We start from the raw sequence: 16,843 nt of genomic DNA, 5'->3' as shown, positions 1-16,843 counted from the left end.
TAGAATATGTCACTTCAAAATGCAGGCGAGTGTTCCATGTTTGACTGATCTTCCACATCAATTATTTTATGGCTTCCATAAATAGCAGTCATTTGTTTATATGGAGGAAAGTAAAATGGGAGCAACACTGTGTGGAAGCAAAACCTACCAATCTAGTAAGCTATTGACTCAATGACCCATCTCAATGGCATTACAGACCACAGCTGTTTTCTTCTCTCCCTGTGAGATTCTGGACACTTCTGCATGTAAGAGAGGCCCATGGCCTGGCCATTTGGCCTGGAATTTTTTAGGGGCCAGTTTTTAGGGGTTTTTGCTATAGAATGATATGAAATGATGACAAAAGTTTGGCACTGGTTTTGAGGAGATTGGATGTTGGGTTTTGGGTATCCCTGTGCCCCCCCCCCCAGCTTTGAGTGTCTATTGTTTAAGGGGCACTACAAAATGCAGGGTTTAGAAGCAAAGATCACCGGTCACCAGTGTCAAAGAAATGATTGTTCAACATCAACTTTGTTGGACTGGTCATGTTGTTCGGATGCTTCCAAAGCAACTACTCTATTCCCAATTTAAGAATGGAATGTGAAATACCGGTGGACAACAAAAGACGTTTAAAGATGTTCCCAAGGCAAATCTTTAAAAATGTAGTACAGTGGAACTGTTACAGAGGCCCTGCTGCAACCCGAAAATGACACACACCAAAGTGCTGCATCTGCGCACACGCAGCACAATTTAGGTCTTCTGCGCATGCGAGAGCAGCGAACCCAGAAGTAACCTGTTCTGGTACTTCCGGGTTTGCTGCGGATGTTCACCGAAGCAGATGCAAGCGGAGGGGGACGCAAAACAAGGTTTGACTGTATAAGCACTGATAACTGGGAAACACTGGCCTGTAAGCGCTCCAGTTGGAGAACAGCCTTTACCAAAGGTATCATGGGCTTTGAAGACACTCAAACTCGGGACACAAGGGGAAAATGTGCTAAGAGCAAGGCGTGCTTGGCAAATCACACTGTGATCAACTCCCACCCAGAAACCAATGTCCCCACTGTGGAAGGATGTATGGGTCCAGAATTGGCCTCCACAGTCACTTATGAACTCACTGTTAAGACTATTTTCATGGAAGACAACTGACTCAGCTACGAGTGATTGCCACAGAAAGAGAGAAAGCCTATTGCTCTGTTTGTGGGGTATTACAAAATGCTAAAAAATGCAGAGTTTCGCTACAAAACGATCACAAAACTTTGGCAACAATTTCAAGGTTTGTAGGTAATGAAGCTGAATCAACCATTGTTCTAGTTGCTCATCTCTCTCTCTACTACAGTGGTACCTCACAAGACGAATGCCTCGTAAGACGAAAAACTCGCAAGACGAAAGAGTTTTTCGTTTTTTGAGTTGCTTCGCAAGACGAATTTCCCTATGGGCTTGCTTTGCAAGACAAAAACGTCTTGCAAGTTTGTTTCCTTTTTCCTAAAATCGTTAATACCCAGGGTGCATTGCTTGAAGAAGTGCAGTTGCGACTTGACTTCGAGGAGCAACTCATAGCACGAGGTGGGGTAGCCTTTTTTGAAGTTTTTGAAGACTTTGGTGATTTTTGAAGCTTTTCCAAAACTTCTTTTGCAGCCATTTGGTAAGTTAAACTTTTAAAACTTTTTGGATTTTGGGTTGGGGTGTTTTCTAGGAGATTTGGTGCTTTTGAATTTTTTGGATGTGAAGCACTGATTTTCAATGCATTCCTATGGGAATCCGTGCTTCGCAAGATGAAAAATTCGCAAGACGAAAAAACTCGCAGAACGAATTAATTTCGTCTTGCGAGGTACCACTGTATACAAAAAGCTACAAAAGAAAACATGGAGCAGGTAGTTCTTTTATTACTAGCAACAAGTGATGGGCAACAGCAGCACAAGGGGAAAGCTCAGCTAACTGCTTTATGTGTGGGCTCCATAGCAAAGAGTCCATGATGAATGTCCATTTTTGCATCCCATTTGCAGCCACCCTGTAACATGTAACAGAGAAAGGTCTCTCTGTGTGTATCTCCGTCAGTGCACAAAGGTTGTCTGCTCTTAAATAAATAATCCCATTAATGTTTCCCTGTGACATCTAGCATCTATCAATCTGCCTTCTTCCTTTTTCACCCTCTTAGCTGCCCATTTTCCTAAAGCATTGTCCATTTTAATGTCATGTCTAATCTCTGAATCCATCTGAGATGGTCAGTAGTTGGAAGGTGAGGCCTATATAATTTGATGCTGCTTCTCATTTCTGCAGGAGTTAGAATTGCTCTCATCCGATAATGTTTCATAAAGATGCAACATTTATTTAACTGAACAACTTTTACCCACTTTACAGTCAAAAAAGGCTTCCAGAATGGTTTATCAAAATGATGACTATGAATTAAACACACACACACGTGTCTCAATACGATGCACAGGATACAATACAACAACTGATAAACACTTAAAAACAGTGCAGAAAAGAAGAGCAAATAAATTTAATGGGGCTACAAAAGGTAGAACAGATGTGTTCTTGTGCAGCTCTGAATCGGTTAGCTATCTACTATGACTTACACTTGTGATACGAATCCCTGAGGTCTTAGATATATGGTAATGTTCATAAGTGTACCAACCAAACACGTACATAGATCAGCACAGGAAGACCGCCTGAAAGCATTTTGATTCCTAAACTGACCAAATGTTTTCCCTGCAAGGAGGGAGGGGGGTCAGGCAGCCTTCCCATTGTCTCAAGAATCAGCATTTTGATGGGTGATAGACTATCAGGAAAGGCAATCAGATAACCTGGCAAACAGGAAAAACAACATTCAAATTTCTGTTTTAGAGTGCCTTTTCTGTGATGTAGGTATGATGTATCTGGGGGGTGTGTGTCTTAGGCTAGACCCCTTTTGTTATGTATGTATGATGTTTCTGGGAGTGGTCTGGATCTACAGGGTGGCAATTTTAAAAGTCCATTGTTCTGGGTTCCTCCTCCTTTCCTGCGTGTGAGGAGAGCACCCTGATCAATAAAGATCAGGCTTACTAGCTGCTTTGCTTCTCGATTTTCTCTGGTTGGCCTGTTATTTTCTCCTACCAATAGGGAACCTATGTAAGGACTCTATATGGGCTTTTGGATACCCCATAATGGAAAAGGGCAGATTTTTGTTTACAACACATTCTTCCTTAAAGAAGGCCAATGATTTTTCAAACCTTTTACTAAGGAGGGTTTCTTTTTTTAAAGTGTGCTTTCAGAAGGGCATATCTTAACCATGAGTGACCAACTTCTGTGGACCCCACAAACATTTACACCCCTTCCTTTATCCGCAGAGGGGAGAAAAAAGTTCCCTGCAGCATCTCAATTCTGTCCACGTTTACTCGGATGTAAACCCCACTTACTTTAACGGAACTTTATTGAAAGTAGGCGTGTAGAGAAATTGCAGCCATAGGCTGTATTAATCCTAAACGCTTACGCACTTACTAAGGAATAAGCCCCATTGACTATAGGGCGACTTAATTCAGAGCAGCCTTGCCCAGGATTGCGCTATACGTAATAAGAGCTAAGCGGAGGTGGTTTCAAGCCGCGGAGCTCACAGGAATAAGGCTTGAGTGGATGGGAGACTTCATTTCCCATGGTGCACCGAGGCTAGTTTCTCTAGACCACGGTTCCCAGGAGGCAAGGCGCGAGCGGAGCGGCGCGTTGCCTGATGGGAGTTGTAGTCAAGAGCGGGGAGGGTGTTAAGAGGCCTTTTAGGTTGCCGGCGGAGTTTGGGTAATGATGAAATCCGACGGGGACGTTTCCCAGGAACTGAGTTTGCTTTGGGCTTTGTGGGCAAAAAGAAACATGGCTTGCATTGGACGGGGCGGCTGAGCGACAGCTTAGGGGAAGAGGGGCGGGGGTGGATAAACAGCATTTGGGGAAAGGGAGAAGATGTGGATGTAGGAGTTTGGGGCGGGAGTTTTGGTCGAGGCAGAGAGAGAGACGAGGAGCAGAGGGGGTGGGAGCCCTTCGGCGGAGCTTAGAGCATTGGGCTGGCGCCCCATTTTGTGAGTGAGAGGCATGAAGAGCCCCCCGGGGAACTGAAGAGGATCGGACAGGGGCCAGAGAGTAAACCTCACTTTGGACGCTAGGAAAACCAAGCGAGGATCTCGCGGCCTCTTAAGCACCTGGCAGACACTTCTCGTCCAAGAAAAGTGCATGCCACAATAATCCACAATACTCTTTCCAGAGAAGGGGCTGTCCCAAGTCTCTTGCAGCAACAACAGCGGGAGAGTGCTGTGGCACTTTAAAGGCTAACAAATTTGCACTGGACTTTTAGTTGTTATTAGCTTCAATAGTTTATCACAGCTGCTCCTCTTTGGAATGAGTTGTTGGGTTGGGTGGCTGAAGTCTTAAGAGGTTCAGAACTCGTTTCTGCCTGCGCACAGTGGCAGGCGTGACCATGTGGTATTTGTGTCAAGAAGCTCTGCGCTTGAGTGGGTGAAATGTTTTGACTTTTAAAGCCTTCTGACTTAGACTGGAGACAGATGTTCTGTTTTTTTCCAGAAAGCCGAAGTGGCTTGAAAGAGGGATGTCAGCTGCTTGCAATGCATAAGATGGTTCCTGCTTTAGTTTCTGATAAGTACCTTTGCAGGGTTTGTAACAACAACAACAACTTGTACTCCACCCATATGACTAGGTTGTATCATTTAAAAAATGCTTTCAATTTGATAAACTCCAGCTGTACAAATCTATGTGTAAAACCTAGTTTAAGAAATTTAGCTTCATATAGATCACTTAAAATTTGCTAAAGAACTATTGGATGTCAGTGGCATTAGCATTGGCTTTTTTTTCAGCTGGAGCCTCTTGGGTGGGTGCCATTGCCATTCTAAGAGAACAAGTGAGGTGTTCCTGGTGAATTTTGGCATCTCTTAGCGCTGATTAGCTAAAAGGTTGTACCTTGCTAAAGCCCTGTTTGTGTCACCTGAATTGGATACTTTGTTGTTCTTATCTGTAAAAAGTTGTAGATAGCACTTTTTTGGTTGTCTAGCTGAAGTTGATGGTGGTGAATGGTGGGAAGCCACCTACAGTAAATTTTGCTTCTATTTGAGGCAGCCACCAGTGTTTCCAGTGCCTTTTGTCTCTAGCTAAGTCTTGTTGTCTCTAGTCTAATCCATCTAGAGCTATTGTTTAAGAAGCGCCTGGATCTCAAGTGCTTCTTTTGTTGTTGTATCTTGTTTGGCACTTTAGGAAAGAGGTTTGGTTCATATTCCCTCTTTTTGAATTTGTTTCAATCTGTGAAAACTTTTTTTCTTTAAAGGGCTGCATGATTTGATTTGGCATCTGAACAGATTGTGTGAAGAGGTTTACCACGTATCCAAATGATGTCTCATTTCAATTGTTGTGTGTGGAAAGGTATGCAGTATTGATGGGGATGCTGGGAAATTTACATGCCCAGTCATTGTGAGAGATAATCCAGATTAGGTTGGCCAAGGGAAAATCAACCAGGTCTGACACTAAACCAAATACAACATTGTATGACTTAGCCCAGCATTTGGAGATGGAATTTATATAACTGTGCAAAGGATAACCAAGTACTTGAAACAAAACTTGGCAAGCACATACTTTACTTGTTTGAGCAGAAGAGGTAGAAACAACATGCTTATTGAATTACCTGGTTGGTGTGATTTTTGCCCATATTGTTTTCTGCTGAACATTATGAATGAATAATTCTCTTTCTTCACCTGGTATAAGTTTCAGTACTCACACCTGTTCATGTACATGGCCAGTGGAGGTGACAGTTTAGGTCCATGTTTAGGCTTGCAGACCTCATGTGTCAGACTCCTTAAACTAGTGTTAAGATGCATCCCAGTGCTTGATTTCTGTCGTGGGAGTTCTAGTCTGCTCAGAAGTAAAATGTTCAGAACTAGGGGCCTTTTTCCTAATCTAAGATTCATGTGAAAAAGATAGTTGCGTTACTCAGGTTAGGCCAGATGTAATTATTTCAGTTGCACCTGCAAGATGTATTAAAATACAGATACATTTGAGTCCATCTTGGGCCCTTGGAATAGGAAAGGGAAGAAATGGAAATGTATGATAGAATCTCTTGAAATAGCTAAGTACCGTATTTTTCCATCTATAAGATGCCCCCATGTATAATACACCCCTTATTTTTACGACCACAACCAATCACCAGTCCAACCTCGGCACTATCCGGGTATAAGACGCCCCCTATTTTTTTAACATTTTTTTCAGGGAAAAAACCTAGTCTTACACACGGAAAAATACGGTATATCCTGTGTGTGTAGCTAAAAATTAAGCGGTGTTTGGTGGAACAAAAATGTTTAATTACTTTTAGATTAATTGATTAAAATCCCGTCTTTTCAATCCTTTAGCAAGATTTCCCTAATTCATCTGTAGAGCTTTTTTTGTTTTGTTGTTAAAACGCCAACAACTGAGTTGGTTAGAACATGGTACTGATAACACCAAGGTTGCAGTTTGATCCCCATATGGGACAGCTGCATATTCCTGCATTGCAAGGCGTTGGACTAGATGATCGTCAGGATCCCTTCCAATTCTACAATTCTATGATTTATTATTTCCTGCATTTATACCCTCTCTTTCCTCCAGGAAGCTCAAGGCATTGTACATGTCCCCTTCATTTTATCCTCACAACAACCCTGAGAGATAGATTAGGTTGAGTGGTAATGACTTGCTCAATATCACAGAGGGAATATGAACTCTGGTCTCCCTGGTTCTAGTCCAGCACTTTACTTACTATAACATACTGGCTGTTTAATACAAGAACTTATAAATATAGCAGATGGCAGGCACTTTCTGGGAAGAGGCACCTCCCATTTCTCTCACAAGCAAGAAGGAAATGACTCTTCTATGATTAGGTCTAGTATAATAACATGCACACATATTATCTAAAAGCCACAAAGTTTTTATTTCAGTGCAAATTTTAAACTTACCTGCCAGCTATAACTCCTTTGTTTTCCCCCACCCCCATCTCCAGGCAGTTATAGAGGCTTCCAGTGACTTCTTAACAGAAGATGTCATCTGGGCTCACAGAAGAACAGAAAAGGAAGATTGAGGAGAATAGGAAGAAGGCTTTGGCAAGGAGAGCAGAACGACTGGCAGCTCAGCAGGGTGTCGTTGCTAAGAAGCTGCCTGACCTGCAGGCGCTTTCTAGCTGTCAAGGAAAACTGCAGCAGCCTTTGAAGAAGGAAAACCACCACACCAGCCATCACCTCCAGGTTTCTGGAAACCATGTGGTGCTGGGGAATCTTCAAGTGCTACACAGTGTCTGTAGCTCAGACCTCCAGGCACCCATTTTGTGTGGTGCCCAGCAGAGGGGTTGTTCAGAGGACTCCAGCCAAAATCTAGGCAGGCAGCTGAACAGTAATAAGCAGCTCTCACCAGTGGGGAAAGACTGTCTGAGTCACCCTCATGGGCATTATTCTGGCCTGAGCGCTCAGGAGCAAGGTCAACCCATCCACTGTAGTTCTAGCACATTGCAGCCACCAAAACCTTGTGCAGAACAGCATCAATCTACATTAGACGCTAGTAGGACGCTTTGCAAAAATGAAGGCACCCCGATTCGGAAAATATCTCCCAGTGGCATTAAACATATGCTACCAGTGGACACCAGTGGCATTGTCGCCAGTGACAGTGAAATGCAGGCAAGTGCCAGAAATCCAACCTGCGAACTCATTGCTGAAAAAGAAGGTAGTAGCACGTTGCTGTTCTATGGCACAAAAAACCTCCTGACTCCTGTAGAAGGGGGCAGGCAACGGAAACTGCCCATTTCGGAGGACACAGGCAACATAGCTGAGACACAGAAAAAAGCGCATGATGGCCTCAGAGGGAAATGTGTCAAGCACTCCGATGACCGTTTCCAGGTTGAAATAGGATATAATGCCAAACTGATTGAACTGTTCAGGAGTTTGCCAAGCAAAAAATACGGTAAGGTGGCTGATCATTTCCTGTGCCTCTTGGGATTTTCCATAGATGGGGTTGTGCTAGATCTTGTGGATAATGCAGAATTGCCTTTATTTGTATGTTCCGTTTCTTTTAAAAACAGCAAGGATCCGAGCCCTCGTGTGTGAGGAAAAACTTGAATGAACTGCAAGAATCAGGGAGACGTGAGGTTAGGGTGGGCTTCTGAAGTAACATCTGAATCCAGGAGCATGTAGAGTGGGGCTCCCATAACCTTTGAGAGGTCTCTAGTTTCTGTAGGCCCATTGCTACTCAGTTTCTCATGAGCTACTTATCTGGTCCTGATACTCCTTTAAACAACCCCCCACTCCCAATAGTGGAGTAGAGAAGAGTAGAGTTGGAACTTACTGTCCCTCTCCTTGCATGCTGAGTGAGAAAAGAACACAGGGATTCAAGCTGGGAAGACAGCCTTTTCACCTTATCTGCCCCTTTCTCCAATGTTTTCTTCACTCAAGGGGACAGGCAGCAAATGTTGGTGGAGGAGGAAGCAGGAGCACCTTCAGATAATGGGTATTATCCCAGACTATTCCATCAGGACAGAGTTTTGGGAGCCATAGAATCCTGGGTTCAGTTCCAGTCTAGGCCGTGGAGCTCTGCAGGTTCCTTAATGGGTTTCTTTCCCTAGAAAGTTCAAGGCATTTTTATTTCAACTGGCTTGTAATGTGTGACACCTAGTTTTATTGCTGCCAGTTTTGATGTGTAATATTGTTTACCCCTGCTGCTGCTGTCAGGTTATTGGTGCGCGTGTATGCGTTGAGTATTGATCGTATTGTATGTTCTTTGTAATGCGTTTAGAAATGGTTTGCCAGTTGTACTTGTATTGATTATATAACAGTTTTCTTTTATTATGTTGTACAGGGCCCCAAGAACATCTAGTAGAAGAGCAAGTTGTTATTTACTTATTTTTGGGTTCTGCCTGACGAAGTCATGCTTGGAACAGATCCACTGTAATAAACATAAATGGCTAACTTATATTCCAGTGGGTCTACTCATAGTATGAGTTTGTTGGATAGCAGGCTTCTTGGCCTGTTGTCTAAGGTCAGGCAAAAAAAATTCAACTTGTTAATTAATCTCTTAAGGCCATTGTGATGGTCAATTTGATGTGGAGTGGCCATCGCAAACCACTGATTTTGGGTGTCATGAAATGCCAGAATAGATTTATTATTACTTGTCTTCTTAATGCCAGAGAGGGGCAGAGTGGCTTGTGGGATGTTATGCCGCTGGTGCCAAAATGACTCCCATCAGACTTGGGTACTCTGTTTATGTGCCTTGCCTTGGTGAGAGGCAGGGAGGGCAACCTTTTACTGATCTTCTCAAGCCGTAAAATGTCTTGCCCTAACTCTGATTAGAACTCCTGTTTGAATATGAAAGAGAAATTGCTTCCCATGGCATTTGAAATTCCAGATCTTCTTTGGCAGTCACAGGCTTCCTTGGTAGTCTTGGCCTGCTGTAGTTCTGCTACAGTTATTTCTGCATGCAGAATCCCAAGTATATCCTACCTCATGCTCCACATATGGTTCTCTCCTGACCTGATGTCAGCACTGACCATGTCAGCACTGCCAATGGGGCCAAAAAAATGAAACTTCTCAGTGGTGGTGTCAGGGATAGAACTTTGGGGCAGAGGTCCAGGATCTGACTCAGTAGAATGAGCAGGAGGGACTCAAAATGCAGCAAGACTAGCCTTCTCACAATTTGCAGTAAGTGAAGTAATACAGTGGTACCGCGGTTCTCAAACCTAATCCGTTCTGGAAGTCTGTTCCAAAACCAAAGCGTTTCAAAACCAAGGCACGCTTTCCCATAGAAAGCAATGCAAAATGGATTAATCCGTTCCAGACTTTTAAAAACAACCCCTAAAACAGCAATTTAACAAGACTATTGTTAACAAGACTATTGATCCATAAAATGAAAGCAATAAACAATGTACTGCAGTCACACAATCAATCAGTAGCTGCACTGGGTTCCACACAGTCACAGAAACAACAAAAAAGAGCCACAAAAATGCAAAATAAATAGCAAAAACAGACAGACCTCATAGTAACACTCAAAATGGAAGTGTGTCACTCAAATCAGAAGCATAACACTCAAAACGGAAGTGTAACACTCAAAACGGAGCATGTTCGGTTTCTTCCTGGTTTTCAGTGTTTGGGTTCCAAGTTGTTTGAGTACCAAGGCGTTTGAGAACCAAGGTACCACTGTATACATTGCCATCTAAACAGGAGATTCCCTATCAGGCCATTAAGTCCAGGGGCTTAAATCACTTGACTGGACCAGTGGAAGTGCTACATAGTGCAACGTGTGCTGCTATGCTAGTGTAGGAATTCTGTGCGCAGGTGCGACTTGCCATTTCTGAATACATTACAGAGCCATTTCTTCTCCAAAATGACTCTCTAAATCCTGCTTTGTTTTAGATCCTGCAACAAAGATGTGGAACTTCAGTCTGGAAGACTATAGCCATCTCAGTAAGTCATAAGACAATTGACATGCATGTTGGGTACAGAATGAGTCGGCACAAAATCTGGGCCACAGAGCCTATGGTTTCTTTCTTAATATGATTTGCTTAATTCATAGCAGAGAAAAAGTAGTTTATGTTCAAAATTTGGACTCTAGATGTACAACAAGTGCATTATTACACTAAGTGCATTATTCAAAGCTAGTCCTACGCACAGTAGACCCACTGAAGTTAATGGGCATTACTAACTTAGATTCCTTAATTTCAGTGGATCCACTCAGAGTAGGATTTAGTTAAGTACAACCCTAGATCTTTCTCATAAAAGAGTTGTTCAAGAGCTGTTTGAATAAAATTATTATTCTGAAAAGAAAAACATTGTTTATTAGAGTGCAGTTTGGGATTATTATTTTTTAAAGAAGAGGTTTTTGTAGCACATCAGTAATTGAAAGTTCAGAATGCCAGCAAATTCTTTGCTCTCCAAGTGTAACTCAACTCACAGAGGGAACAGTCCCTGCTGAGTTAGGAGTAGGGAGAATAACTGGATGTCTTCTGAGCTTCCTCCTCTGCTTTTCTTCTGCATTTGAAAGTCTCTGGTGCTTTTTCTCTCAGCTGTCTTCAATTTTCTGCTTTCCACAGGCAGTTGATTCCCCCCGTCCCATTATCCATTTGTTCTTTTTTTCTTTGGTCAACCTGTTTTTCTCTATAGTGGAACAAGCAGAGCAACTTCCCTCTGTGACTTTGACACCTCTGGAAGGAATGAAAGCAACCTCGAGGGCCACTGAGTCATCTTCTGTTGGTAGAAGTCCTCCATTGAGGTCCCTCTTGCAGACATGCAGTGGCTGGCAGAAACCATCGGCAACCATCAGAGGGAAATGTGTGCTGATTTCATACTCTCGGTTCGAAGTAGACATTGGCTATGCTGACAGCGCCATAGGGGTGTTCAAGCAGTTGAATTCCAGGAATTATGGTGAGTGATCTAAGCTGATGCCTTCACTTCAACAGTGTAGCCATGGTCGCTGAAGCTTGCACCTTGTCTTTCCAGGTGGTATTTTTCCTCTTATTACCTTCCCTACATAATTTGTCTCATGTACCGCTTGTAATAAAAGCAGGGAGTTGGCAGACATAGATACAGGATTGAATTAAAGCCATATGAAAATATTAGGCAAGACATGTCAAATAGAGTATATTTTATACTTGAATTATTTTTTAAAAATATACATTTTGTTGAAAACTGGTTGCTTTTTATGCAGTTCCTTTGGCTGTTTTTGATATGTTGCGTTTCGTTACTTACATTTATTCAGAAGTCATTTTTAGTTTAATTGCAATGAAAATATAAAAAGCAAGGGACAAGGAAGTTCTTAGGTTAATGCGTTCCATTGATGGCAATTTCAAATAGCATGTTTGTATGTGGCTTCATTTACTCATCTGTAATCCTAGTTGTTGATGCCAGTGTTTTAAAGCCCTACCTTTGTGATCAGGTCAGCAACCAGGTTCCTGCTCTATATCTCCTTTGTACAAAACTGAGGGATGAGAAATTGGCCTTTTTTGGTCATGGTGCTATGACTGTCAAATGCCCTGTCTCCCAAGGGAAGCCTGCTTGTCTTAGTATCTACTTTATTTGGAGAGGACTGTTTTGCGTGATGGTTTAGGATAACAAGAGTGAGACAGAGCTAGCCCAGATTCCACCACTGCACCTTTCTTATCTGGCCCAGCTACAAGGCGATCAGAAGTTTCTGTTTCCGTTTTTGATTAGCCACCACTTGGTATGTTGCCTGTACCCTAAAATACAGCGGTACCTTGGTACTCAAACAGCTTGGCTCTCAAGCAAATCAGCTCCCCAAAGCCACAAACCCGAGTGAGTGTTTCGGTTTGCGAATGCTATTTGGAAGCCGAATGTCCAACGCGGCTTCTGATTGAAGCTCCTGCAGCCAATTGGAAGCTGTGCCTTGGTTTTCAAACCGTTTAGGGAGTCAAATGGACTCCTGGAACGGATTAAGTTCAAGAACCATTTTTAAATACATATAGTGAAGATCTTCAAACTGTGATTTATGAAGTTGCCTCATCTCCATTAAAACATTTTCTTAAAAGTCAAGACAAGAATTGTAAGCTGTACTAAAATTTATCCAAATGTGCAAAATATACATTTAAAATAGAACAAGGACTATGTAATAATAACATGAAGTGGGGGGGGAAACATATAGACAAGCATTGTCCATTTGTCAAAGTGAAAAATGAATCATCCTGTAAATAACAGGATATCAACTATTACACACAGTGAATATGGAGGACAGCAAAAAAGAAATTTGGCGTTGTAACCGATTTAAATGATCCACCTGCTTAGTTGTCACGAACAATTTGATGCTGGTGAATATATTCTTGATTGCTAGAATTTCATATAAGGTTGATGTACTTCGTACTTGCTTATTTCCATATTATGACTCTTACAGATATGAAGACTAGAAAATGGAATTTTCTCCTGGAGGACTATCCACGACTAAGTAAGAAGCTGCCTCTCAGCAGGTTTTATTCTTTTGGAGGGGGGGTTTACTCACTTAAAACTAGGTTCGTAGAAATGGTCTCTTAAAGGTACTTGACATGGTCACGAGTTTCCCTTTTGCCTCTTCTGGTGCTTTGCAATGGGGATAATGCACTCACATTGAAACTTACTTATAGGATGGCATCATAACAGAATATTGTCTGTGTGAAAAGTAGACATGTTTATTATTTGCAGCCTAATCTTTTGAGTATCTTCTACATTTGGAAAGGAGAATCTGTGGTCCTCCAGATGCTGCTGGCCTCCAACTCCCATCAGCTCTAACCAACAAAGTCAGAAGTCAGGCATAGCAACATCTGGAGGGCCAGAGTTTCCCCATCCTTTTTGCACACCTTCAGTATTGAAGGCAGTTGCATCTAGCAGAGCAGCTGTTGTTCCTCTGTAGTAGGTCTAATGGGTAATTTGGCACAGATTTATTCAAAGGTAGGAAAACTTCCATCCTCTTTGCTGGGGTGAATGTGTTTGTGTGTTTGTCCTATTAGGGTTTTCTCCAGGCCCAGAAAGATAGGAAGCTGTGCATCATCCTAAAACAAGTCTGGAAACAGAGAATGCAGTCAGATATTTCCTGTACCTTCGGACAAATGTTCAAGTTCTTAATGGATTAGTTGCAAGGAAATAGTAAGCAGGCCTTTGTAGATGCTCTCAGCTCTTGTCTAAAAATCCAAGACCCAGGCTCTACAGAGTGTGAATGAAGCAGCTGGCTCTATGCAAGCGGAGGCCTGCAAAATAGTGTGCCATCGTGAAGGGTGCATTGTTTGGGCAACTGGGGGTGGGGAAGATTGCTTGTTAGAAGACTGAATTCAACACTGCACTCTACCCCTGCTCACTATCTCCTGAACAGCTTCTCTGCAATTACTTACAGTTATTTATTTTTTCTATATGCATGTTGCTACAGCTGCTGGATTGTGCTGTGGAATGGGGGTGTGAAATGCCTATCTGGGCTCTCTTTGTCTTTTATTAAACCAGCTAGGGGTACAAATACAGAAGCTGGATTCCATGTGCATGGCTCTTAGTTTCATTGGTACCACTGTCACAAAGAGTCTCCAATCCCCTAATATGGACTTTTCTACCATAGCACAATTTTCTTTAAAAAAAGGATCTTGCTCCTTGTATCTTAACAGTTTTACCTGTTTACACACTTGCTCAGCTGTCTTGAGATAAAAGGTCACTTGGGGACAAGGGAGCGGGGGGACGACGACATTTTTTGGATGAATCACTCAAACTACTGAGACATCCTGATTTTCCAAGCCTGTCTGCAAAACAGCAGTGATGGCATAATTGCAGCAATTTGCTAGTTTATAATTCCAGCAAGTAACTTTCTGAGCGTAATAACAGTGCAGGACTCTGTTTCAGCAGGGAGAGGCTTCTTTCCTTGCTGGAGGAGCACATATTAAACCAAAGGGTGCATACTGAATAGCCTATCCTACAAGCACAAATAGAAATTCTTTCACATATTTATATGCTTTCAGAATGAAGGATTTTGCCTGGGTAGCAGGGTTCTAATCTGCTGCCTCCGTTCTAGAGATAACCGAAATTAACTGTAGTTTGCAGTCAATACCCAGGCTCTTATAACGCGAGTGCAAATCTGAGTCTGCTGAGTGTTTTGTTTTCACTGTCAGAATTATGTTCCAGTCTGTTGATTTCCATATTTTAGTGATTTTAGTTTTCTTTGAAAGGAAAGGCCGCTTGCAGGATTTTGTATCTTTTTATTTGTTGCAGTGTCTAATACATCGTGGCAACATTTTGATTGCTGTGTCAAGAAAAAAATTAGTGTCAGTGCTAGTTTAAGATGAACAGACAGTGCTTAATCCAGAGTCATTATATTCAGCATTTTTGAAATGAATCATTTTGTCATTTTATTTTTAGAAGAGGAATCATTTTAAGATATATAAACACTTGGCAGTTCTCACTGTTGTCCACTCCTGATATGATTCTGCTTACAAAAAAAATGTCTGAGAAGACGGTGGGAAGCAAAGGATGTAGGGGACTCTTTCTATTGGTGGGTTGCAGACTGAGATGCTAGTGAATTATATTTCAGACTATTTCACTTTAGTACTGTGTTCAGTTCAAATAATTAGCTATATAGGTGTTTCGTAATATTTTGTGTGTGCAGTTCCACACAAGTGAAATGTAATTATGAAGTTTGGTACTCTGCATGAAGTTCAACATTATAGCGGGAGCCATTTTAGAAAATTGAAAGTTTCCAGTCCTTATTCATGTGAAATTAGGTTTGAAACTGTGTGGGCAATGACCTGTTAAATCTCAGCAGTCGGTGGGATGGATCAATAAGATTTCCAGTGATCGGTGTGTGCAGATTCAATAGCATAACTTTTTTGCTTGTCAGAAAAATAATAAACTATGCAAACTAAGCAAAGCTGTCCAAACATGCTTGATTTGCATAACAAACAAACTTTGTTTTGTTATAGAACTTGCCAAAATAAACCTGAGCATTTTTTGAAAGTACTGCATCACCTTCTTTCTTTTCCTAGCTCTCTGTTTATATTATGTACTTGTACATGTGTCTATGCACCTTGCTTAGATTGGCACTTTTCACGAAGCCAATTCTTTATTGGCTGATCGACAGCAATAAAGCATTTGATTGAAGAAATCTTCTTGGGAAAAGTAGTCTTTTTCTGTCTCAAAATGAAAGAACCATAAAATATGTAAGTAAACGTGCAAAGGAGGGTGGTATAGGACTCTGCATAAACACGGCATCTGTTTGTGTGCTTGTTCAAACTTAAGTGAAGGTTGTTTACAAATGCTCCTAGGGACACAAATCCTTCTTGTGTGTGTTCCTTTTAGTTGAACTGCTAAGGAGCCTTCCAGCAGTGGAAGTGGAGCCATTGCCTAAGCCAGTAATACAAGCCTTTGCTGCTCAGTTTGAGACGTCTGCCTTGAAGGTTGCTGACATTCCAGAAGCAGACCTTTCAGGACTGGATCCTAAACTTGTGGCCAGCCTCATGCCATTTCAGAGAGAAGGTGTGAAGTAAGTCAAGCCCTGGGTCTTCTGAAAAACACACGCCATTTATTTAAAATGTTGGTACTTGCATTTAGTTTGAGAGTTGTTATCCATCGCTCCCCCACCTTCCTTTGCTTTCTTGCTTTGCCAACACAATCTGGAAGAAGTATCTTGTATCTCTTGCTGTTGGACCCACATTGACCCAACAGGGAGGCAGGGACTTCCAGGGTTCATAAAACAACACATGAAAAAAACAAAGCCGTGAATGGCTGGTTTCCCCCTTGCTAATTCACCCCTGCTTTTATTACTTGAAGAGGATCCTTTGAGATATCGAAAGCTGACATTCTCTTAGAACAGTCTCCTGTACCAGGAATGTGTGGAAGGAACATAACCTTGATTGCTAACTATTCTTGCTAGCTACTCCTTCCCCTGTGTAGGGAGAACAGAGCCTGCTGCCTTTTCCACTCCTTGAGAAACAGGCTTACTAGAAACTGCAGTTGGGATCTTTTTCAAGGCACAAAGTAGTGGACTCGTTTGAGGCAAAGGCTTCTGCTAATCAGTTTGACATATATTTACAAGCTGTTGCTAGACTACAGTTCTCATCATCCCCGACTGCTGGTCCTGCTAGCTAGGGATGGTGGAAGTTATAGTCCAACAACAGCTGGGGACCCAAGTTTGAGAAACACTGATTGAGATGGAAGCTGTATTTCTCCTTGAATCAGAAGAATCTGGGATAAGAAAGTGGTTTTTTTGGGGGGTGGTTCTGGTATTTAACTTGCAACTAGATTATAGTACAGGGAGCAGGGAGCTGTGGCCCTCCAGATGTTGCTGGGATACAATCCCCATTATCCTTGAACATTGGTGATGCTGGATGGGGATGGTATGAGTTGGAGTCAGCAACATCTGGAGAACCACAAGTTCCTCAGTC

The 16,843-nt window shown here is 42.2% G+C and overlaps 1 protein-coding gene and 1 long non-coding RNA gene across 9 annotated transcripts in view; one reads left to right on the top strand and one right to left on the bottom strand.

Moving 5' to 3' along the window:
• Positions 1-1,535, bottom strand: part of LOC310825777 — a 250,870-nt gene extending 249,335 nt beyond the window's left edge. Inside the window, exon 1 of the long non-coding RNA XR_014555532.1 lies at positions 1,319-1,535. This is a non-coding gene — a long non-coding RNA (uncharacterized lncRNA). The remainder of the gene's footprint in view (positions 1-1,318) is intronic.
• A 2,122-nt stretch (positions 1,536-3,657) lies between these two features.
• Positions 3,658-16,843, top strand: part of SMARCAL1 (SNF2 related chromatin remodeling annealing helicase 1) — a 39,340-nt gene continuing 26,154 nt past the window's right edge. For 2 of the 8 annotated variants that reach the window (XM_083736381.1, XM_083736376.1), the window contains exons 1-7: positions 3,658-3,744; positions 5,273-5,367; positions 6,971-7,920; positions 10,362-10,412; positions 11,109-11,369; positions 12,850-12,900; positions 15,759-15,942. In XM_083736381.1, the coding sequence (XP_083592507.1) occupies positions 7,008-7,920; positions 10,362-10,412; positions 11,109-11,369; positions 12,850-12,900; positions 15,759-15,942 (1,460 nt within the window). In that variant the 5' untranslated portion in view covers positions 3,658-3,744; positions 5,273-5,367; positions 6,971-7,007. Of the gene's footprint in view, positions 4,099-4,670; positions 5,368-5,396; positions 5,630-6,970; positions 7,921-10,361; positions 10,413-11,108; positions 11,370-12,849; positions 12,901-15,758; positions 15,943-16,843 lie in introns of those variants that run through there. The other 6 variants (XM_083736382.1, XM_083736377.1, XM_083736380.1 and 3 more) reach the window with 6 other exon arrangements.

Source organism: Podarcis gaigeae (genome assembly GCF_964106915.1).
Source record: "Podarcis gaigeae genome assembly, chromosome: 1".
In the NCBI taxonomy this organism is placed as follows: domain Eukaryota; kingdom Metazoa; phylum Chordata; class Lepidosauria; order Squamata; family Lacertidae; genus Podarcis; species Podarcis gaigeae.
The sequence above is the reverse complement of the archived record's forward strand: the minus strand, read 5'-3'. Positions and strand labels throughout refer to the sequence as shown.